The sequence below is a fragment of the Haliotis rufescens genome, unplaced genomic scaffold (genome assembly GCF_023055435.1).
Source record: "Haliotis rufescens isolate VD_foot unplaced genomic scaffold, xgHalRufe1.0.p SCAF_21, whole genome shotgun sequence".
Lineage (NCBI taxonomy): Eukaryota > Metazoa > Mollusca > Gastropoda > Lepetellida > Haliotidae > Haliotis > Haliotis rufescens.
Window position 1 is genome coordinate 7,308,547 of NW_025963902.1, and position 26,577 is coordinate 7,335,123.

A 26,577-nucleotide genomic window follows, 5' to 3' on the forward strand; every position below is an offset into this window, starting at 1 on the left:
TGGAACGATGTCAAATCTTTATCTTTGTCTCTCATGTGTATAATGATGTGCGTATATACGACAAACATAAATAATTATAACGTTGTGAGTGCGTTTGTTATTTTAAAATATGAACCATACTTCTCTGTGAGAGTTACCTCCCTAATAGCGATATGTTTACTCTTGTTTATCTTAATGTCCACGACTCATGTCAATGCGAGCTTTGCTATACTTAAATATGCTGTCACGCCATAACATAGATCCTACTCAACGTGACGTTTAACATGATTAACTTCTGGGTTTAGCGTGACACGTGGTCCTGTACATAGTACATAAGGTCACAAATAAGGCAACGTTGGTTGCGGAGAGTAGGCGGCTGGGGCGACAGTGTTCAGCAAGCGTAACCCCAGCAAGAGTTTCTAGGGCTTCGACCCTGCCCCACATCATCATCATCATCGTCGTCGTCGTCGTCATCATCATCATCATCATCATCATCATCATCATCATCATCATCATCGTAGTCGTCCTCGTCATTATCATCATCATCATCATCATCATCATCATCATCATCATATTTATTATTGATTGTCTAATTCCTAACGTTAACGTTTTATTTACACATAAAAAAGAAGAAAGAACTCGAACTTGAGACTTTTACGTCATATCCAAATGCAATAGTCTTTCAAGCTTCAACTACCCCCCTAGCCAATATTTCCTTCCAAAGAAAACAGTCACAAGTTTAGCTGCCCGGGTGTTTATTATACACGTTGTCAGATCATACTCCTTACGAGGTATCTGAGGTACAGAGCTAGCGTGCCGATGCCTAAACCTGATTTGTGGGACAGACAGCCATCTGAAAGTAAACATGACGCTCTGTGAGTCTGTATGCAACATTCATGAATATTCATTATAATAACACTTACTCATTTTTCATTTACAAATACTTCTCTACTTTTTATGGGGGTATGTTTTTTCCATGAAACAGAAAACCAATGCTTATAATATGCCAAGGGTATATTTAAATACAATGGCATAACAAGGCCCGTCAAATCTGTTTTTTTATTTGAAACAATGGAATCTGTATTTTTACTTGCTTTAAATAACGTGAATGTACCTAGTAGTATAGCATGTTTGGATACTGTTTCATATTATTGAATAATGATCCAATTGTATACTGGCATGGCAAGGCCGATTTACTAGCGGTATGAAAGAATTGGGAGTCCTTCTACTTCTTTATAGTAGTATATATTATCTTAATACACCCAGGCATCGATTTAAACGTTATTTCCAAACGCCTTGATAAAAAATGTACACCTTCAGCGTTGAATCTCCCTTTACACTGACTGCGTGATTGTTGTTTAACGCCGCAGTCAGCAATGTTTCAGCTATTTTGCGGCGACATGTAAATAAGCCAGTCTGGAGCAGAACATTGAGTCACTGAAACCATGAAACACGACCCGCGACGTCGAGGTACGATGGCACACAATGAACAACGATCCACGACGTCGAGGTACGATGACACACAATGAACACCGATCCACGACGTCGAGGTACGATGACACACAATGAACAACGACGTCGAGGTACGATGACACACAATGAACACCGATCAACGACGTCGAGGTACGATGACACACAATGAACAACGACGTCGAGGTACGATGACACACAATGAACACCGATCCACGACGTCGAGGTACGATGACACACAATGAACAACGATCAACGACGTCGAGGTACGATGAAACACAATGAACAAGGATCCACGACGTCGAGGTACGATGACACACAATGAACAACGACCCACGACGTCGAGGTACGATGACACACAATGAACAACGATCAACGACGTCGAGGTACGATGACACACAATGAACAAGGATCCACGACGTCGAGGTACGATGGCACACAATGAACATCGATCCAAGACGTCGAGGTACGATGACACACAATGAACAACGACCTACGACGTCGAGGTACGATGACACACAATGAACAACGACCCACGACGTCGAGGTACGATGGCACACAATGAACAACGACCCACGACGTCGAGGTACGATGACACACAATGAACAATGCCCCATGACGTCGAGGTACGATGACACAAAATGAACAATGCCCCATGACGTCGAGGTACGATGACACACAATGAACAACGACCCATGATGTCGAGCTACGATGACACACAATGAACAACGACGTCGAGGTACGATGACACACAATGAATAACGACCCACGACGTCGAGCTACGATGACACACAATGAACAACGACGTCGAGGTACGATGACACACATTGAACAAGGATCCACGACGTTGAGGTACGATGATACACAATGAACAACGACCGACGACGTCGAGGTACGATGACACACAATGAACAACGACACACGACGTCGAGGTACGATGACACACAATGAACAACGATCAACAACGTCGAGGTACGATGACACACAATGAACAACGACACACGACGTCGAGATACGATGACACACAATGAACAACGATCAACAACGTCGAGGTACGATGACACACAATGAACAAAAACCCACGACGTCGAGGTACGATGACACACAATGAACAACGACCCATGACGTCGAGGTACGATGACAAACAATGAACAACGACCCACGACGTCGAGGTACGATGACACACAATGAACAACGACCCATGACTTCGATGTACGATGACACACAATGAACAACGATCCACGACGTCGAGGTACGATGACACACAATGAACAACGACCCATGACGTCGAGGTACGATGACACACAATGAATAACGATCAACAACGTCGAGGTACGATGACACACAATGAACAACGATCCACGACGTCGAGGTACGATGACACACAATGAACAACGACCCACGACGTCGAGGTACGATGACACACAATGAACAACAATCAACGACGTCGAGGTACGATGGCACACAATGAACATCGATCCAAGACGTCGAGGTACGATGACACACAATGAACAACGACCTACGACGTCGAGGTACGATGACACACAATGAACAACGACCCACGACGTCGAGGTACGATGGCACACAATGAACAACGACCCACGACGTCGAGGTACGATGACACACAATGAACAATGCCCCATGACGTCGAGGTACGATGACACACAATGAACAATGCCCCATGACGTCGAGATACGATGACACACAATGAACAACGACCCATGATGTCGAGCTACGATGACACACAATGAACAACGACGTCGAGGTACGATGCCACACAATGAATAACGACCCACGACGTCGAGCTACGATGACACACAATGAACAACGACGTCGAGGTACGATGACACACATTGAACAAGGATCCACGACGTCGAGGTACGATGACACACAATGAACAACGACACACGACGTCGAGGTACGATGACACACAATGAACAACGATCAACAACGTCGAGGTACGATGACACACAATGAACAACGACACACGACGTCGAGGTACGATGACACACAATGAACAACAACCCACGACGTCGAGGTACGATTACACACAATGAAAAACGACCTATGACGTCGAGGTACGATGACAAACAATGAACAACGACCCACGACGTCGAGGTACGATGACACACAATGAACAACGACCCATGACGTCGATGTACGATGACACACAATGAACAACGATCCACGACGTCGAGGTACGATGACACACAATGAACAACGACCGACGACGTCGAGGTACGATGACACACAATGAACAACGACCCATGACGTCGAGGTACGATGACACACAATGAATAACGATCAACAACGTCGAGGTACGATGACACACAATGAACAACGATCCACGACGTCGAGGTACGATGACACACAATGAACAACGATCCACGACGTCGAGGTACGATGACACACAATGAATAACGACGTCGAGGTACGATGACACACAATGAGACAGGGTGCCGTCATATCGCTGGAATAGCAGTAAGAGCGGCTATAAACAACAAACAAGACAAAAACAAACCTTTCATTGGTTGCTCTCGCAGAAGTCTTCTTGAAGATCTCAGCCTGATGAAGAGAGAAAATATTTAGTCAGGACAACGTTAATCCGGACACCTACCATTCGGGACAGTGTTGCTTGGAATGTTATACATATCAGGTAAATGAAGGACAGCAGATGGCGTGTGATAATGCTGCTACTATTACAACTACAACAACAAATACTACAACTACTGCTGCTACTACTTCTACTACTACTACTACTACTACTACTTCTACTATTACTACTGAAACTACTATTACTACTGAAACGACTACTGCGATTACAACAACAACTACTACTACTACAACTACTGCTATTACAACTACTACTTTTTCTGCAACAACAACTACTACAACTACAGTTACTGCTACTATTACTACTTCTACAACAACTACTTCTATAACTACAAAACTACTTCTACTTTTTCTGCAACAACAACTACTACAACTACAGTTACTACTACCACTACTACTACTACTACTTCTACAACAACTACTACTATAACTACAACTATTACAACAACTGCTACTACGACGCTTACTGATATTACAACTACTACTTCTACTACTGCTACTACTACTGCAACTACTACTACTACTACTACTACTGCAACAACTACTACTTCTATTACAATTACTACTACAACTACTACTATTACAACTACTACTACTGATACTACCATTTTTCTAACTGCGGCGTAAAACAACAAAGAAAGAAAGGACAAAACTACAACTGCTTCCGTTTGGATCTGACGACAAGTTGACATTTGTTAATGAAATGTTTGTTTTCAAAGTTTTCTTAATTTTTTTCGCTGTCATATAGTAGAGGGGAAATAACTCTTTGCTTCATGTGCTTTCTACATTCCATGGGGATTTTATTCGGCTTCAACTATAAATGGATGCTCTGTGGACCAATTTCACCTCACAGCTGGATCATCAAAGAGTGATGGGATCAAGGACACAGTAATCCATCACGGTTGTGAGTCCCCCCCCCCCCCCCCCCCCCCCCCACCTAATCTGAAGACAAGGTTTGTAGATTAAGAAGGCCATGATCGGTTCCAGGTTGTTCAGATCATTATCCAGATTCACTTGTTCACCGCGCCATGCAAGACGTTAAAATATGGTACTTGTTGTTACCCCGCCTGACGCTCGGCATTAAGGGGATAAAACAAGGGCTTGTCGGCTCGGGGTCAGTATAATGTGTCTAAGAGAGTAGGGTATACATGTTAAACTGCGTCATGGTATCTCAATGGATTAACGCTACAAAATGGGTGTTAATCCGGCCTAGCACACACGTGAACACACGCACGCACGCACGCACATACACGCGCGCACACACACATGAACACGCGCACACACAGGCACACGCAGGCATGCATACACCGCCCTACAATTAACCTTTACATGGTAGGGGCTCACTTTTCTAGCGTGGCCATTATGACGCTGTCTGATTCAAATCCCATTTTAAAGCATCCTTCGGGGGCTTGCATCTTTAGCACCATGTCAATGTATCTTGGCTTGAAGAAATTCTCATAGCCGAGAGCCCCACACAAGACGGCTGCAACAGAATAATCACAATCAGTGACAGAACAACTATCAACTATCGATATAACCAGAGACCATATACCAATATATCGATATACAGTTAACTACGGTTATAACGAACTCAAAGGGACCACTAATTTTAGTTCTTTATAGCCGTAGTTCGTTATATGCATATATACAGCATAACTACAGCAAATAGTCGGAGCAAAAAAGTAAGTTCGTTATATCCGTCAGTTCGTTATAAACGTGTTCGTTATAAACGTAGTTTACTGTATCGTCTCTGATGTAATAAACTCTGGGTATAACCAAGTGTCGCTCACGTGTAGAATAACTGGAAATTTTACATTTTCGCAAGATCAATAGTGAGTGAGTATGGTTTTACGCCGCTTTTAGCACTATTCCAGCAATATCACGACAGGGGACACCAGAAATCGGCTTCACACATTGTACCCATGTGGGAAATCGAGACCAGGTCTTCGTTGTGACGAGCAAACGCTTTAACCACTAGGCTACCCCACCGCCACACGGACACCTGAATAATAGTATTTTATTTATAACATATATTTTATAACATATTTTTTAAATATAAGGAATTGAAGGATCTAATAAAATATTTTCACATTTCGGCCTCCGACAAAAGTTTCGAGGGAAAGAAAAACACTAATCCAATTGAAAACAAAGGTCTCAGCTCTTACGCAAGCATGGGGACACAATACACTGTAACTATTAATACACATGTCATTATTGTTTTCAACGCTGTATCCGGATGGAATTGAGACGTGCAGCTGCTCATCATACAGCTTCATCACAGATGCTATCCCGACGGCTCCCTGGGGCGCAACTAGGCTAATTTCTACAAATTTTTACGAGGGCGCGAAGCGTTCAAGCTCACGAGCGGTCTTTGTGTCCCACGTCAGAAATTTTAAACATTAGGTGCTCTTAAACGCTATTTCCTGCATTTTGGGACCGTTCATATGTTTGATTTTATTTGTAACAAATATTAGTAATTTATTTATTATATTTTGTTATAAGTAATATATATATATATACATGTACGTGTTTCACCAACACATATTCGACTTTCAATCAAGACACATCTATAATGACAAATGAAATTTGAACATTAAATGAATCGATATTTCTTTTATGTGTTTTTACATGTTCATTCGTAGTATGTGACGGTTATTTATTTTTCATTTTTTAAAGCCAGCCGACCTATCATTAAAATGAAAATAATTTAGACAATAAATATCACGTTCGACCGTGTACAGTTTGAAAGAATAATTTTCTGCGTGGATGGTAAGTTTACTTATCATCCAAAACTGGCTCCCACAGGAGATATCGCTTGGATGAGATCAAGCGATATCTACACTGTAGATATCGCTACAATGAAATTACATCACAATGGTTTGCTGACCATTGTGACGTCACTGGTAACCATGCCGTCACAATCAAATGACATCACTAATGGCTCTGCTACTGAAGCTGTTTTCAATACTTTTTACACTGAAGACACTGCTAATTACTGTCTACAAATTGAAAAAGTTGAAAGAATGATGTTGGATGATAAATAAAATCTCACCCTCGTGTCTTTTGATATCAAATATATCAACACTCGTTGATAAAAGTGGCAAAAATCCTCGGCAAGCCTCGGAGTTTTCCCACTTTTATCAACTCGTGTTGATATATTTGATATCAAAAGACACGAGGGTGAGATTCTCTATTTCTTTTCTTTTTTTAAATGTGCTTGGTTTCGCTGTAAAATGTTTTTGCTTTTTTAAAGGTGTAAACAATTGCTTCTCTGCTATAATGGTAGTTTCGCCCCTTGCTACGGCAGCTGTCTAGAAAGCAGATATCAAGACACTGGTGTGATACGACCTGACACTGTGATACGGAAATGCTATCACATGATTAATGCTTAAAATCAGTCACTCACTCACTGATCCCGACTTTGATGTTTATGATGATGATGTAAGATATTGTACTTTTCGTTGATGGGTACAATGTGTGAAGCATATTTCTGGTGTCCCCCGCCGTGATATTGCTGGAATATTGCTAAAAGCGGCGTAAGGTCAAACCCACTCAATCACTCAATTTTCGTTGACGTGGTACTAACGTATAGGTACCACACCTCTTCCACACATACAACGACATCTACAACGTCTACGTATTTTCAGTTCCACCACTGCTGCTACTACTGCCACTACCGGAACTGCACGTTTCGGCTCAACGCCATCTTCCTATAGTCTGGTAACTGAGGGGTAATTGTTCACAACGTCATTAAAGAACATGCATGTGGTTATCATGACGTCACTTGTTCCAGTGATTTTACTAAACCGAGTTGGTGTTGTGCGGCATGTCACCACATATAAAATTCAGCCGAGTGACTTTTGATATGAAATATATCAACACGAGTTGATGAAATTCGAAAAAACACCGAGGCTTGTCGAGGAGTTTTTTCCATTTTTATCAACGAGTGTTGATATATTTGATATCAAAAGATACGAAGGTGAGATTTTATTTATCATCCAACATCATTATTCCAACTTTTCAGTGTGAAGACAGTAATAAGCTGTGTCTTATAAGTGTAAAAAGTATTTCTAACAGCTTCAGCAGCAGAGCAATTAGTGATGTCCTTTGATTGTGAGGTCATGGTAATCCTGACATATCTAAGGGAGACAATTCCAGACAGCCAATGGCGCACCTACATGTAGGGCAAATCCGATCCCTTTATCATAGGATCCTGTTACGACTAAAGGAGACAACTCCGGACAGCCAATGGCACACCTAGGGCGAATGCGAACCCATTATCATAGGCTCCTTTCACGACTAAGGGAGACAACTCTAGACAGCGAATTAACAACCCAAGAGGAGTGGAAACCAGTGCACCTACACATTAAAATAAATCCAGCCTGTCAAATATCGACAAAATTGCATAAACCTAATTACATTGTTCTAAGAAAAGGTCCTGAGAGCCGATCATGACTGATCCCGTCTTGGCAAGTGTGCTGGCCTCTTTGTATATCTTCTGGCAGAATCTGTCTTCTATCTCACGGATACCCGCAGAGCTTAGAGAGGAGCTCTGCTGCTGTAGCTTCTCGTTGCATCCAGTCTGCAACATAGAAAGTTTTTTTGTTTTTGTTTTTTTTGTTTAACGTTTAACGCCGCACTCAGCAATATTCCAGCTATATGACGGCGGTCTGTAAATAATCGAGTCTGGACCAGACAATCCAGTGATTGACAGCATGAACATCAATCCACGCAATTGGGATTGATGACATGCGTCAACCAAGTCAGCGAGCCTGACCACCCGATCCTGTTAGTCGCCTTTTACGACAAGCATAGTCGCCTTTTACGGCAAGCATGGGTTGCTGAAGACCTATTCTACCCCGGAATCTTCACGGGTCGCAACATAGAAAGTGATACCGATCAGTGACCAGCTGGCAGGAAGTCGGGGTGACATATTGACCTGGGTCCACTTGTAGACTGTATAGCCCTTTAAATCTTATACAGTAAAGTACGGTTATAACGAACTCAAAGGGACTACTAATTTTAGTTCGTTATAACCGTATTTCGTTATAAGCATATATACAGCATAACTACAGCAAATAGTCGGGACCAAAAAAGTAAGTTCGTTATATCCGTCAGTTCGTTATAAGCGTGTTCGCTATTACCGTAGTTTACTATATTTCACAATGCATTTCTCACTTTCACATTTCTAATCCTGGACGTGCCTCTTTGTATCATCTAGGCTGTATTTTCAACATTAAATTACGCGGTCAAGATGCAGGACGGGTCAACTTGATATTGCGAACGTATCGACGGCGGTCGGAGTTTGGGGTAGGCAAACCGGTGTCTGACAGTTTGAGCATCCAAGTCGTCGGGGTTCGATTGTACGCAATCAGCCAGTACACACATTGTAACCGCCATTACTGTAGCAAGTTTACAAGGGATACTAGTGTACCGGGTACTGGGGTACTAGGATACTGGAATACTGGGTACAAGGGGACTAGGATACTGGTGTACCGGGTACTGGGGTACTAGGATACTGGAATACTGGATACAATGGGACTAGGATACTGGTGTACCGGGTACTGGGGTACTAGGATACTGGAATACTGGGTACAAGGGGGTTAGGATACTGATGTGCCCGGTGTTCGGGTACTGGGGTACTAGGATACTGAAATACTGGAACACTGGGAAATAGGGTACTGGGATACTAGGTACTGAGATACTGGGGATTCTTGGCTACTGGAATACTGGAAACTCAGGTACTGATATAATGGACACTGGGTTACTGGGATATTTGGTATGGATACTGGGTAATCGAGTACTGAATACTAGAATATTGGAAACTGGACACTGGAGTACTGGGGTACTGGACACTGGGGTACTGGGATACTGGATACTGGGTACTGATATACTGGACACTGGGATACTGGGTACTAGCTACTGGGGTACTGGGATACTAGACACTGATGTACTGGGTACTGGGATACTGGATACTGGGAACTGGCATACTGGACACTGGGGTACTTGGCAGCTGGGATACTAGATACTAGGTACTTAGCTATTGGGTACTAGGTACTGGGATACTAGATACTTGGTACTGGGATACTGGGTACTGGGCAGCTGGGATACAGGGTTACTGGATACTAGGATACTGAGATACTGGATACTTAGATACTGGACACTGGGTTACTTGACACTTGGGTACTGGGAAACTAGATACTGGGAAACACGGATACTGGATACACGGGTTCTGGATACTGGATACTCGGGTACTGGATACACGGATACTGGATACTCGGGTACTGGATACACAGATACTGGATACTCGGGTATTGAGATACTGGGATACTGGGATACTGCGAATCTGGGCTACAGGGTACTTGGATACTAGATACTCGGGTACTGATATACTTGATACTGGGATACTTGGTACTGGGATACTGGGATACTGGACACTGGGTACAGGGTACTGAATACTGGGTACTGAGATACTTGATACTTGGTACTGGGGTAGATACTGGGATACTAGAGTACAAGGATACTGGGTCACTGCAGATCTGATGTGATGCCAATGTCACACAGATAAACGCTAATGCATTAATTGCGTCCCTGTAGATCGATGATTGTGTTTTGAGGCAAGTCATTTACCAAAACAAGGCTTATGACTAGACTACACGCAAAGCTACCATCAACATGTATGTGATAAGCCTGGCATGGCGTTTCTGGGATATCAGTTAAAGGTGGGATAGTGAGTTGAGGAGATTAATTTGGAATTTACAAAATTAACGGATGAACTCAGCTTATACCAGTTCCGGCTCAAATCCATCATCCAATATTCTTTAAACTGAGGAGTAATGTTTCACGACGTCATTGTAGAACATAAATCATGACTTCGACTATTTTATTAATTTTGCTAACCAATGCCGGATAAAGGAGCTGTATTAACATGTTGCAACTCGCACAAAGCCGACATGCCACTATAGGGAAGAAATACATCATGCTGATAGGTCAATAATGAGTGAGTGAGTGAGCGCGCGAGTGGGGCATTGCATTGGTTTAACACCGTTTTGAACAGTATTCCAGTTATATCACGGCGTGTCAGCTTAATGTGGGAGAAAAGCCCGAAGTAATGCAGGTCTTAGACATTTACCACTTCGGTGAAACCCATGAGCACGGGTATGGTGCTGATAAACCTAGAAACATAATCGGGGAGAGCCGGGATTCGAACCCACGAACGTAGGTTTTTGGTGAAACTAAGGGACGCAACTCTGCACATAGAATTGCGGCGCCTTAGACGATTCCAGTATCCCAGATAATACTCATTTTCAACATGGCCGCCATGGCAGCCATTTTGAAATTGGTCCACAAAGAATTTACTGGGACCACACATACAAACTTTGAACTTCGTGAAAACTGGAGTTTTATAGGCAAAAACTAGGTAATAAGAGCGGTATCACGTATTTATTGGCTCTATGATGGTTTCAACAGGTTATATAACATGTGTTAAATACAGTTGTAATTCCGACAACTTTAGACACATACTTCCCCGGATCATGGACATAAAGTTCCATAATAATGGCCATTTGGTTTTAGAGGAGATTTATAACAGCATCACACCATAAGCTCCTTTGACGGCGTTCACGGAGAGAAACGAGGAATGCCGAGTGGACGGGGACTCACCATTCGTCACCTCTCGCCCCTTTCCGTAACCTGCAAGAAGTCTCGTCCCACTATCGATGAACGTTATGTGGGAAAACACGACAAATCAATCAGAATGCGCGTATGACTTCAAGAACTTCGGTCAAAGAATCCCTCAGTAATATTTTATTTTATTTTATTTTATTTCATTTTACATGTCTTGCATCTAAAAATATTCCCTTGATACAGTTACACGTGTTGAATCATACTGTATAAATACCGTAAGTCCCGATGTGTTATAAATAGCATCTGGAATATATATGACATGGGGGAAATATTCGTAAATCATCACGCAACGCGTTGACAATTCCTTTAATTTCGCCCGTTTGCAAACATGGCCACGAGAGGGTCACGAGTCTCCATTCGGCTTGTCCCGGATTAACACGAGTTTGTCACGAATGGCGTACTCACGTGTTCCACGACGATGAAGTAGAGCAGCTGGTGAGTGATGCTGTATCTTTTGGTGTCCCCCTTTGTCACGAGGTCAAGGCACGGCTGGGTCACGTTGCAACGGGGGATGGTGCTGAGGACAGAGATGGAAAATGATGAGGGGCGGATGACTAATATTTAGTCCCAGAAATAAAATTATCTTATTTCAAATATATACCTACAAAATAAATAAAATATAGTCCAAATGGAGCCCAATGCTTAATGCTTAGCGCTGAGGCAATCTAGACTTAACAAATCTTGAGTTATTCTCTTCGACCTGTGGGACCGTTTTACTATATATTCCCTTTTTATTACATTAATAATCACTTTAATGATATCACAAATTTGATCATTTGATATCAATAAATTCATGTATTGATATCTCCAGTTCACGTTTTAGTGTAACTTTCTTTCCTATCTAATATAATATTTAGTCAAAATAGTAAGGCAAGAGAACTTTAAAAAAATTGAAGACAGCCTCCGTGGTCTTGTGGATAAAGCGTCTGCCCGGAGAGTGGAAAGACGGGGATTCGATCCACGGCCGGTTCATACCAAAAGACGTTGAAAGATGGTACTTGTTGTTTCCCTGCCTGCTGGCGCTAAGTATTTAAGAGGATAAAATTAGGACTGGTCGGATCAGAGTGGGGTATCTGGTGTAAACTGCGGCATAAGTCCGGACTAGTACACGCACGCAGGCACGCACGCACGCACGCACGCACGCACATACACACGCGAACCCACCCACCCTCATAAACACACGCACGCACAGACAGACGTTTAAATTAGTCTTCAGCAACCCATGCTTGCCTTAAGAGGCGACTAACGGGATCGGGATGTCAGGCTCGCTGACTTGGTTGATGCATGTCATGGTATCCCAATGTCGTAGATAGATGCTCATGATGTCAATCACTAGATTGTCTCCACCTTTTTCGATTGATTAAAGACGGACGTCATGTAGCTGGTATATTGCTGAGAGTGGCGTTAATTGTTGGTTGTTGTTGGTTCGTTGTTTAACGCCGCACTCAGCAATATTCCAGCTATATGACGGCGGTCTGTAAATAATCGAGTCTGGACCAGACAATCCAGTTATTGATATCATGAGCATCGATCCACGCAATTGGGATCGATGACATGCGTCAACCAAGTCAGCGAGCCTAACCACCCGATCCCGTTAGTCGCCTTTTACGACAAGCATAGTCACCTTTTACGGCAAGCATGGGTTGCTGAAGACCTATTCTACCCCGGAATCTTCACAGGTCGAGAGAGTGGCGTTAAAAGAACACACGAAACAGACAAACCCCGGTGAATTTTTTGAGACAGAAAACCCTGTTACCGTTCATTTTCTTTGAAAGTTCCAAGGAGCCTGGCGTAGCATCGATCTCCCTCTTCCTCATCATACTCATTGTCGTGGCCGATCTCTACATCTTCCATTCCATGGAATCTAAATGGACGGTATTTAAGGATGTAAGGCTTGGCGATGGTGTCCCGAAATCTGGCGAAGTATTCGGGGCTCTCTTGTTCGATGTAGGGCATGGCTTTCTGGCAGGTATCTTCAAGCTCGGACCGGAAACGACGTAAGAGGCCCTTAAGTTCAGGGCTACATGACCTTGACCCACATTCTTTAAGGGCTTCTATGATCTGCCCTGAAATAATGTAAAATTACAATTGAGATTATGGTCGCTTCTGTGTTATTAATGTTGTGAGTGAGTGAGCGAGTGAGTTTGGTTTAACGCCGCTTTTAACAGTATTACAGTTATATCGCGGCGTGTCAGCTTAATGTGGGAGGAAAGCCCGAAGTGATGCAGGTCTTAGACGTTTACCACTTCGGTGAAACCCACGAGCACGGGTATGGTGCTGACAAACCTAGAAACATAATTGGGGCGAACCGGGATTCGAACCCACAATCATAGGTTTCTGGCGTGCCCAAGGGACGCAACTCTGCACAGCGAATCGCGGCGCCTTAGACGACTGGGCCACCCATGCCCCCCTAAAAATGTTGTGCGGTCATTGAGATGAAAACACGTTTATCTCAGAAACCAACGCCGCACAGTATTAGTGTATATCTGATCCCAATAACGTGACCGCCTCCGTGGTCTAGTGGTAGAGCGTCCGCCCGGTGAGCGGAAGGTCGGGAGTTCGATCCCCGGCCACGTCATACCAGAAGATGTTAAAAGGTGGTACTTGTTGTTACCCTATCTTGCACTCGGCGTTAAGGGGCTAAAACAAGAACTGTTTGGTTGATACTGTGTCTGAGTAGGTATTCATGTTAAAGTGCGGCATGATATCTCAGTGGCTAGCACTATAAAATCGGCATCAGTCCGGACTAGTACAAGCAGCCATACACACGTGCCTGCACGTCGCTATATAAGTGCAATAATCTTGGACGCGACGTTAAACCCCATTTAACCTTACATAACAACCTTACAAACATAAAGTGCCAACCCCCGTTTGGTACGCTGTATGCCATGACATGCTTATCTGAAATGCAAATCTTTCAGTGTTGAAACTTGATTTTCATCTGTTTTTTTCACGCACAAAGTGACAAATCAATACCGCATTTAGCCCTTACCTCATGAGCACGCATGGTCGTGCATTCCCATTCGAATTTACATAGATACAGAGCAATACACCCATTTTAATGACACCAGTGCAATTTGCATGACGAATGACGGCACTGTTTGCAACTTCATCATGCCTTCAGCAGTGTTTCTGCCATGAAACTGGATTGGGAAATAATCCTTGACATGGCAGCTGGGTACGTTGACATGACTCAAGAGTTCATAATCGGATGTCAGTGAATGGGTACCCGGTAGGATGAGATGGCAATGTGGTTGTTAACCTTTTAGCGCCTCACAGGCTGTTTGGGTTGATACTCCTCGGGGAGCTGAGAATGACTGTTGAGTACACACTGATCCAGTGATCGGGCTAATATTAGCGCTTCGATTATGACTCCTGTGTAGTGTGGACAAATTAATGGACAATTATTTTTATTATTAATTATTAATTAATTATTATTATCATTATTATTATTGTTGTTATTATTATTATTTGTTGTAGTATTAGTATTAGTATTAGTAGTAGTAGTAGTAGTAGTAGTCGAGTAGTAGTAGTAGTAGTAGTAGTAGTAGTAGTACTATAGACAAGACAATCCAGTGATTGATATTATGAGCAACGACCCTCGTTTTCGGAATACAATGACACGCGATGGACCAAATTACCGAACCTGACCACCCGATCTATTTGTTCGCCTTTTACGACCACCATGGGTTGTCGGGGACCTATTCTAACCCGCAACCCACACGGGGAAAGACACGTATTAAATAAGGAACGAAATTATTCTATGACGACTTTTTAAATTTTAAACAGGCAACCGAAGAATAATCACATTCCTAGGCGTCATATAAAGAACCCCGGCAAGTCGTCGATTAATTGCACCTAAGGCAGAGTTGAGACAATCCCACGGAGCGATTTATGTTCTATTAGCTATGCCATCTTGTATGGTATACAGATACCTCAAAAATAGTTGATCAAATATAAGCCAGAATACACACAATCCTACATGACCTTTCTACACTAGCCACGATCCATGGTCTCAACTCCCTGAGGAGGATGTGGACTAACATCAAGTCGCTGAAATAAATATAATTTACAGAAAAAAACAGTCATTAAATTATAGTTATAACAAATAATACAAAGGAGCTAAGAGACTTTCAGTCGTCAGGACTTATTAAAATATAAAATACAGACTTTCATGGTCTGTATTGGATTGGATACATTTGTTTCAGGGTATCTGTGACAGGCTGTGTATAACGCTCCGAGAGACGATAATAGTATAATTGGGCCCGTTTTATTTTGAATTTGAAATTTGGAGCGAGTGAGTGAGGGAGTGAGTGAGTGAGCTTAAAGCAATTTCCAAATATTCCAGGAATATCACGGTGGTTGCGGGACGGGGGGCACCTGAAATTGGCTTCAAACATTGAACCCATGTGGGGAATCGAACGTCGGCTTTCGACTCCACACGAGACTCTTCTGTTGGAAGTACATATTGGGAGCACATGTTTATATCTGTTTGAAAAGAGATGTCTGTTTGAGCTCTCGACTTTGTCTATAATAACTACAACACCTTAACCCTTTAGCAGTTACCAGAATCACCTTACGCTTACGAAGGGGCGGTGGGGTAGCCAAGTGGTTAAGTGTTCACTCATCACTCCGAAAACCTCGGTTTGTACCCATCGTGTACAAAGCTTGGTGTCCTCTTTTCTATGGCTGAACTATTGCTAAAGGCGGCGTAAAACCTAACACACTCACCTCCAATACAAATCAATTAAATATATACGTCCCAGGTCAAGCGCTGAGCATCTCTAGTTTCATAATTCTGCTCACTCGTCCCGGTGAGACTTTGGTTCATCTATCGCTGGAAACGGTGTGCAAGTTCGTTGACATACATGTATGTTGTTTGCGAAAATTCAACTTTAAATTTAATTTGCCTTAATTTAATTAACCGAAGAGCGTTTAAACAAGAAGGTGGATTTTTAGTAGATCGATATAAACTATAACTGGCAACACATTTAAAATTTACCCGTGAAGATTCGGGGTAGAATAGGTCTTCAGCAACCCATGCTTGTCGTAAAAGGCGACTATGCTTGTCGTAAGAGGCGACTAATGGGATTGGGTGGTCAGGCCTGCTGATTTGGTTGATGCATGTCATCGTATCCAAATTGTGTGGATCGATGCTCATGACATCAATCGATGGATTGTCTGATTCAGACTCGATTATTTACAGACCACCGTCATATAGCTGGAATATTGCTGAGTGTGGCGTTAAACAACACACTAAAACAAAACAAAACAAAAATTAATTGTTGCAATAGGTCATATCCGAGCTTCCAGTTTGTTTCTACACGAGTCGGTGTCAAAACATTTCTTCAAAATCAATATTAGTTGCACATAATTATTATATATTAATCTCTCGACGACAGCACTGTACATTTCTCTGTCATTCCACCAACTTCTTTGCTGTAGAAATGTATTATTTTCCCTTCCAGTTAGTGTACACATATACAAATTTAATGTTCTTGAGCTGTTCTTGAAACCTGTTCCTATATTTCTCAATACTTTTGACTGTTTTATTTGTCAATAATTTGTTTTTTATATTTGACAAAATATTTTGACTGTTTTATTTGTCACTAAATATTTTGACTGTTTTATTTGTAAAACAACATATTTAGAACTTTTACTAGTCAATAAAATATTTAGAATTTTATTTTGGTATTGACTGGGCGTTGAAGGAGTCGAGGTGAGGTGTAATGGGGCTTAACGTCACGTCTAAGTGAACTTATATAGCGACATACATGCACGCGCGTGTGTGCGTGTGTGGCTGCTTGTTCTAGTCCGGACTGATGCCGATTTATAGTGTTAGCCCACTGAGACACCATGCCGCAGTTTAACATGAATACCGCTCTCAGATACAGTATACTGACTCCGAGCCGACCAGTCCTTGTTTTAGCCCCTTAACGCCGAGCGTCAGATAGGGTAACAAGAAGTACCATTGTTTAACGTCTTTTCATATGACGCGGCCGGGAATCGAGCCCCGGACCTTCCGCTATCCGGGCGGACGCTCTACTACTAGACCACGGAGGCGGTCGGAAGATCACCATGCAACAAAGGATATAATCATTGAAAACCAGTTACATCACTCCTGATGTTTCAGTAAAGCAGAGATGAATATGTAAAGCCGATAAAACCATAAACTCGTTATATGCTGTCGACATAAAACCGTATCGTATACTATCGCTCAACGTGGGGAAACTCATCGCACCTGTTGGTCGATAACACTTGAATGAGTTTAAAGAAGATTAAATTCATAGGTCAATAATCTGTTGCTATCTCAACGTAGGTCACATGGCACAGGTGAAACTACTGACTGATAGCCCTGGTCACAGATGTTCATCCTGCACTCTGTAGGTAACCATGGTAACAAGATAAGCAGTTCTTTTAGCAGATGATTACAGCTAAAAAAATACGAACGAACATTATCTTTAAGATAAGTATTTTAGTTAATAAACAGTTTTTGTCTATATGCCTGCAGTTCAAGCCAGTTCTTCGGCGTGATCAGCAAACGATTTAACCAATAAGGGGCCGGTGGGGTAGCCAAGTGGTTAAAGCGTTAGCTCGTCACGACGAAGGCCGGTTTCGATTCCCCACATAAATACAATGTGTGAAACCTATTTATGGTGTCCTCCGCTGTGATATTGCTGGAATAGTGCTAAAAGCGGCCTGGAACATACTCACTGGCTCGATTCGACTTAAACCACTGGTAAATATTGAATGTGTTTTCATTTTGTATTTAGCTTCCAAAATAGAACATTCGTCAATTTTATCAGTAGTGGTAATACCGCCACGATTTGTCAAACATTCATTCTCTCGACGAGGCACACTGCCAATGAATCTCCAAATGGTGATTTGAGGGAGTCCCAATTCTCTTGCAGTGCTAGGACCAGTTCAGCCAAAGGGGTAAGCCTGCAACTGACGCAAACACCCCCTCTCATGTCCCGGGCGTCTTCAAAATGTACGGAAACACAATAGTGCCACTTTGGTAGCATTCATATTTTTTTTCGAGTTTTTTCTTTTTACTTCGTATATTGTCTGGTTATTTCAAGTTATATAAAAACTCGAAATTTCTAAAAAAAATTAGCTACTTCGATTATTAACTCATTATTTGCATTCTTTTCGCGTTATTTCAAGTCTATTTCCAAAACGCGAAATTTTCGTTTTTTGTTCTCGTTATTTCAATTATTTTCCCGAAATTTCGAGTTTTTTTAAATAAACTGAAAATAAGGAGAAAATAATTGAAAATGCGAAAATATAATTAACAAACGACAAAAACCTCGAAATTTCTAGAAAAGAAACAAGTAATTGAAATAAGGGGAAATTTCGATTTAAAAATAAATATAATATTCTACAAAAGTTGTTCCATTAGCTTTCGTACAAATGGGGAAAACGTATTGGCTCATATCTGGCCATGGCATTTTATGCTACTTGAGGTGAGCATTGGCATCTTCCGGGGGCAAGAGAGTTAACTGACTATAAAAGTCCAGTTTCCACCCTTGCCGAACTAGGCTGGTATTATGGAGTTACATTTTGGCTGGACTAACGAGTCTGTGCATAGTCCAATCAAAATCGCGCAACGAAATCGAAATCCGGTTCGTAAAATGTCGTGTAGATTTCGCTCGATTGAAGGAATTGCAAAGCATTTGCACCGCCAACTTGGCGTCGACAGATATTTTCCAAATCTTTTCATGTTTTTTAATCAAGGTGCTGACGTTATTTGATGTACTTCGCGATATAAGATCCGTTTGATCACAATATAGATCTTAATTATCGATCAGATCGTCTTGACTGGGCGCCGACATTTTGTTTGAAACAAAGCAAGTGATATGAGAGGTGGAATCTGATTGGTCCATTGGAGAGGTTTAGAAGGGACATAACTCGTAATAACCACTGGTGGCGCTACGATCGAGCCCAGGAATTCCAGCCTAGTTCGGCAAGGGTTGAAACTGGACTTTTAAAGTCAGTTAACTCTCTTGCCTCGGGAAGATGGAGCATTGACGATTCGTGCACGTTTTGCACGGGCGTTGTCGCCCGGAAAGACCAAACGTCGACACACACGCCTTGCAAACTGGACAACAAAGGGTATGAGTCCCAATAGTGCTGTCCAGTGGCCCCTCCTTGCACAATATGGAGTGGTAATCCAGCCATGCTACGACTATATAGAACTGAACCTTCAACTGATTGATAACAGAATATATTTTTCGTGTTTCTTTTACCTCGCTCGCGGTTTTAGATTTTCAACCAAAACCTCGGAAGCGTGCATCATCCAACTTATGAACCGGCTAAATGTAAGGAATACCAGAACAAAATAAGAAAACATCGACATGCAGTAAACTACGGTTACAACGAACTCCAAGGGGCCACTAATTTAGTTCGTTATGACCGTTATAAGCATACATACAGCATACATGCAACAAATTACAGGGACTAAAAAATAAGTTCGTTATATCGGTCAGTTCGTTATAAGCGTGTTCGTTATAAACGTAGTTTACTGTACCTTATAGTGAAACAATACAGTGCATCGCGGTATAAAAGGATTTCGCTCAAAGCGTGCAAGAGAAAAAACACGTGCAGCATGGACTAGCTGGAGTCCTGACATGATAAATTAAACTACTAATGATCGCCTGCCCCAGTGGCTCAGTGGTAAAACAGTGGGTTACATAACTTAACACGCTGGGTGAGGTTGCAGATTTGATTCACGTCATGGAAGTTTCATGTGAAAAACAAATTGTGATTTCATCAAGAACAATTGTGTTCACATCACGAGGCAAGTTTATAAGACGTAAAACCTAGGTATTGCAATAACTGAAATGTATTCATCGACCCGGCCCCGGCATTTGTTGATATTGCCTGCCTTGGATGTTTATAAACATATTGTAAGAGCCGTGAAGATCCGGGGTAGAATAGGTCTTTGGCATACCATATCATAAGCATAGACAAAATCTAAAAAGGGAATAGATTTAATCATTATGTTTTGCTTTATCCTCTGTCAAGAATGTTGCTCTCGTTTCATTTTACGTCACCATATAGTAGAGTTATTTGTTCAACATGTACACTGTTCTGCTCTTGAGTGAAAGCTACGACCTCCATGATAATTAGTGATGCGTTTAAATCCTATTTTATTGAGGACAATTACTGTTAAAATGACAAAAATGGCATGCTCACCCTTAAAATTACACATAAAAAAGAAAATTATTCAAGAAAAATTCCCATTATTTTGAGATTTCTGTATTGGGAACTTAATATTTCTGTGGAATAACAATCAGGTAGGTAACGAAAATATTTTATCAAAAGTCTGGGAAAATAAATTTAACAACAATTGAGCCCTTACTTTACTTTACTTACTTTGGAGATTTAACGTGCGCTTTCCGACTGATGCGTATTTCGCACACGGGCCCGGCCAGGCCATTTAATGTGTTTCCGAAAGGGGCGAAGGTGGTCTGTGCAACCCAAGAGGGGGGTTTTAGGGGTTGCTTATATAGAATTTGGGAATTTTGAGATTTGGAATAGATGCCGATGGGATTGGGGAGGAGAACTAAGGGAGCTGGGTATGGTGGATGTTTGTTTGTTTATGTGATTTTGATTTGGTAGGTTATTGTGTTTTTAGATGCGTTTTATTAGTTCCGTTTTTATTAAGAATACGCCTAAGGCCTTGAAGTTTTCTAGTTTATTTTGTGGGTTTAGTATTGCTTCTAGAGTTAGAGCCTTGTTTAGATTGAGGGTGGTTTGTAATGCGGTTCGATGTGTTAGGTAGTGTGTGCAGTGGATGAGTGCGTGTTCTGGGGTTTCTGGTTGTTTGCAGTGTGGGCAGTTACCTGTAGTGTGTTTTTTAAAAAAATTTAGGTGGTTATTTAGGTTGGTGTGTCCTGTTTGGAGTTTAGTGATTACTCTGTCGATTTTTTGGATGGATGGAGAATTTTTGGTTTGGTTAGTGGTTTGCTGAGCACTTTTTTGATTTGGCTATTTGAGTTTAGATATAGGTTATGCCATTTTTTGTGATTTTTTGCTTGTTTACACTTTTAATTTCTGATTTTGAGATGGGTAAGTTTAAGCTTATTTCTGGGATTTTGAGGGATAGTTTAGCTGCTTTATCGGCGTTTTCATTACCGTATATTCCTACGTGGGCGGGTATCCACAAGAAGGTTATTTGTTTGCCTGCCTTAGTTAGGTCGTTGGAGCTTTTAAGTATTTGATTTATTAATTTAGGTCGGTTTTTGGTATTTTTGTTTTGGAGGGCTTGCAGTCCACTTAGGGAGTCGGTAAGTATTAGGATTTTTTTGTGGTTTTTGGATTCTTGATTATGGAGGGCTGAGGCCATGCCCATTAGTTCTGCCGTGAATATTGATTGGTTGTTTGGGAGTCGGAAGGATTGTGTGGTTTTAGTTGGTTGTGTGGTATGGACTCCGAAACCTATGTGTTTGGAGGTCGGATCTGAGGATCCGTCCGTGTAAATGTGACACCAATTTGGCCAATTTTCGTGTATGTATGCTAGTGTGGTAGTTTTAGCTATGTTTGGGTCGGTTTGTTTATTTATTTGGCTAGCTAGTGTTGTGTCTATTTTGGGTATTTTAAGTTTAGGGGTGAAGATATTTGATTGTTTGCAGTTTTGTTTAAGATTTTTAATTTGGTGTTCATTTAGGTAGTTTGTTATTCTTTGGGATATTGGGGTAAGTAAGGGGTGTTTACGAGCTAGAGCTTGGTATTTGGGGCTGATGTTTTGGTTTATTAAGTTTTGGATGAGAGGGTTTGATTGGGACGCGGCCCAGAAATTTAAGCTTAGCTGTTCCCTGCGTAGACTTAGTGGCATTTCTCCTGTTAAGGCCTGAAGTGAGGTGTAGGAGGTGCCATGTTGGGTGCGTGTAATTAGTTTGAGAGCCTGATATTGTATTGAGTCAAGTTTTTTAGATAGAGAGTTGTTTTGGGTGTTGTATATGGCGCAGCCGTAGTCTAGTTTTGATCTAATTAGTGATATGTAGAGAGAGAGGAGGGTATCTTTGGATGCTCCCCAGTTAGAGCCAGTTAGGCATCTTAGGGTGTTTAGGTCTTTACTGCATTTAGTTGTTAGGTTTTGGATGTGAGCATCCCAGGTGAGATGTTCATCGAAAATAAGTCCTAAGAATTTGGTTTGTTTTTGAAATTTGATTGTTTGATTGTTTAGCTGGAGGATTGGGGAGGCGGGTTTCATGTTTTTATGTTTGAATACTATTCCTGTTGTTTTTTCTGAGTTAAGGGAGAAGCCCCATTTGTCAGCCCATTGTTGTATTTTATTAAGAGATTTTTGGAGTAAATTTTGGACCATGTTCATGCTTTTAGTGCGGATCCAGATGGCTCCATCATCCGCGAATTTTGATGTGTTTACTTTAGGGGATAGGCCCTCGAATAGATCGTTTATCATTATATTGAAGAGGGTGGGGCTGAGGATACTGCCCTGTGGAGTACCATTTTCTAGGGGACATTGGTCCGATAGAGTTTGGTCTATACCCACGGTTATTTTACGATTGTTTAGGAAGTCCTGGATGTAGTTTATTATCTGACCTTTGAGTCCTATTTTTTTAAGTTTTTGTATTAGCCCATCGTGCCATACCATGTCGAAGGCTTTAGAGAAGTCTAAGAAGATGCCTGTGGTATATTGTTTATTTAGTTGTCCTGTCTTAATATCTTGTTCTAGTCGGGCGAGGTTATCTAGGGTTGAGCGGCCAGGAGTGAAACCGCTTTGATCTGGGTTTATGATGTTATTTTGGGTTAAGTAATGTTGTAATCTATTTTTAGCCATTGATTCCATTACTTTACATAAGTTTGAAGTTAGGGATATTGGTCTATATGAGTTAGCTTGATTAGCTGGTTTATTAGGTTTAGGGATTGGTATGACTAGGGCCTGTTTCCAGGGAGTAGGAACCTGTCCGTTTAGGTAGATGAGATTGTATAGTTTGAGTAGTGCCTGGAGTAGTTTTAGGGGGAGTTTTTTAATTATTTGGTAAGAAGTTAGGTCTAATCCTGGGGCTGTGCCCTTTTTCCTGTTTTGGATTACGTAGAGGAGCTCCTCCATTGTGTAGGGTTGATTTATTTCTAGATTGTTATTGTTTGGTTCTTTTGTGGGTTTGTTTTCTGTTTTAAGTTTATCTTGGAATTTTTTACTGAAGTTGGTGTTACTGCTAACGGCCGAAAAGTGGTTGGCGAGATTATTTGCTTTTTGGGCGGCGTTGGTTGAGTTGTCAATGTTAGGGTTTTTTTTATGTCGTTTTAAGCCTCTAATGGCGTGGATTTTGCGCCAGACCATTCTGGCATCTGTACGGTTATTTATACCTTCGCAGAATTTTTTCCAGTCTCTACTTTTGGCTATTTGGACTAGTTTTTGAACCTGGTGGTTTAGTTCGTGGGCTATGTTTAAATATTTGTAGTCGCGTTTTGCTTTATTGAAGGCTGATTTACGTTTTCATCTAGTCTGTTCTATTTCCTCATTCCACCATGGTACCGTCGGTTTGCCTGTCTTAGATGTTTTGAAGGGGATGGAGGTTTTGGCTGCGTTTATTATATAGTCTGTTAGGTTTTTACAATAGGTTTCTGGATCATTATTTTCTATTTCGTTTAAGTTAGCTTCGTTGCAGATATCTTGGAATTGGTCCCAATTAGCTTTATTGTAATGGAATTTTGGTTCTTGGTTTTCTGTTTGGATTGGTACGTTTGTATTTCCTATGGTTATGTTTATGGGGAAGTGGTCACTACCTAGCGGGACGTCGTGCACTTCCCATTGAGTACTTTGGGCTAGATCTGCGGTGCATATGGTTAGGTCGATAGCCGACATTTTTTGGTTTATCTTATCGTACCTCGTGGGTTGGTTGCTATTAAGGAGTACTAGGTCGTTTGTTTCTATCCATTCGGAGATTAATTTGCCATGATTATCTATTTTATCATCTATGCTCCATGTAGGATGGTGAGCGTTAAAGTCTCCTAGGAATATAGTAGATTTATCGCTTATTTGGAGTAGTTTGTTTAGATCCTCAGGTTGGACTTTTTGTTCCGCCCAGTGGTAAATATTTATGATGTTTATGTTTCGGTTATTTAATGTGATTTTAATGCCGTTGGCTTCTAGGTTTGGCGTGTCTATTTTTATTTCTTCGTAATTTATATCTTCCCTGATAAATATGATTAGTCCTCCTGCGGCTCTTCTTGTTTTCGGTTTAGCTCTGTCAGTTCTAAATTGAGCCCTGCAGCCAAAAAGCTAATTAACCAAAATATTATTTGTCTTACGTACAGCCAGGCTGGCTGACCGGACATGATCAACAGTTAGGACTGAGCAGTTTCTGTCTGCAGTTGCAACACAATGAAGATTAACTACACTGACAAGCTTTGTTTGTTTTGATTGCTGAAAATACATCGTACCTACGTGATAGTCCAATCGGTCAATCACTGTAATAGGCAATAAACTGAGTTGACACTGATTAATCGAGGATTAATTACTGAGAACATCTTGTTAATTTGAGTGAAAGGTGTTTACAACTGTACATTAATACCTTGCATCATCGATGTACCTCATTATCCTCACAATGCTACGATACGTAACCTCAGACAAGAAGCGAAAGCGTGACGACAGCCAGTCAACCGATGCAGATCAGTCGAGCGGATCTGCCAAACCCTCAAAGTCTGGATGATCATTTTGTAAGTCGTGGCTAACGACTTTCACTTGGTTGACATACAATGAGGATTTGCAGATTTTATTGTTTTCAGTAGCTAGTCGTATATTGAATCTTGATTGACCGCCATTTTGCTTTCTCGGACGATCGATATCCAATTTTTTTATGGTCAATAATTAAGTACAGATGAAAAAAGTATTCAAATAACTACTGCTATCAACGATATTTTAGTATTTGTGATTAAATTATCTGTCTTGTTTTTAAAAAAATGTTTAGTTTGAAAAAAAACTTTTCCCAAGAGGTCACGTGATAACCAAATATGGGATAATAGTCTCGATCCAAATGTTACAATGCGTACACTTGAGCAGACTCATGAATATAACTCATGAATATTAATTAGACCGTTCACTACGTTAACAGATTGTTATTATAACAGAAACAAACGTATGTTTTCCATGTTAATCTAAAATGATATTATATGTTATATATAATTGTCCGGTGAATTAAATAATTTAAATTGAAACAATTCATAATTCATCATATTATGAATACGTAAACTTGTAATGTGTGTGAAAAGTCGTACTAAAATATTCTATTTGAAGGGGGCGTGGCCTAAATGCAAATGTCCGATTGGGATTTTAAATTTTCCGGACCCCTGCAGCCAGCCCATATCGACCAGACTGAACACGATACATAACGTGGTATTTAAGGTGTAAACTATATCGCTGAGTTTCCTCACTTTTTCTCTGTCCCAAACCCTTCGATTCTAACGAGTGTTTTAATATAACGCCTATCAAGAAAGTACAAAACGAATCGGGACTCATCTGAAAACGGGCACGGGTGGCCCAGTCGTCTAAGGCGCCGCGATTCGCTGTGCAGAGTTGCGTCCCTTGGGCACGCCAGAAACCTATGATTGTGGGTTCGAATCCCGGTTCACCCCAATTATGTTTCTAGGTTTGTCAGCACCATACCCGTGCTCGTGGGTTTCACCGAAGTGGTAAACGTCTGAGACCTGCATCACTTCGGGCTTTCCTCCCACATTAAGCTGACACGCCATGATATAACTGGACTACTGTCAAAAGCGGCGTAAAACCCAACCCACTCACTCACTCACTATTTCAAGACTGCAACAGGATGTTATGATTTAGAGAAAATTAACTAAACA

At 41.4% G+C, this 26,577-nt stretch overlaps 1 protein-coding gene across 1 annotated transcript in view; it reads right to left on the minus strand.

Annotated features, from left to right (window-relative positions):
• Positions 1–717: 717 nt before the first annotated feature.
• Positions 718–26,577, minus strand: part of LOC124111508 (UPF0764 protein C16orf89 homolog) — a 66,911-nt gene continuing 41,051 nt past the window's right edge. The window contains exons 2-7 of the mRNA XM_046471242.2: positions 13,505–13,814; positions 12,154–12,265; positions 8,482–8,644; positions 5,407–5,545; positions 3,971–4,014; positions 718–832 (exon numbers count right to left, since the gene is read on the minus strand). Of these exons, the coding sequence (XP_046327198.1) occupies positions 750–832; positions 3,971–4,014; positions 5,407–5,545; positions 8,482–8,644; positions 12,154–12,265; positions 13,505–13,814 (851 nt within the window). The 3' untranslated portion in view covers positions 718–749. The remainder of the gene's footprint in view (positions 833–3,970; positions 4,015–5,406; positions 5,546–8,481; positions 8,645–12,153; positions 12,266–13,504; positions 13,815–26,577) is intronic.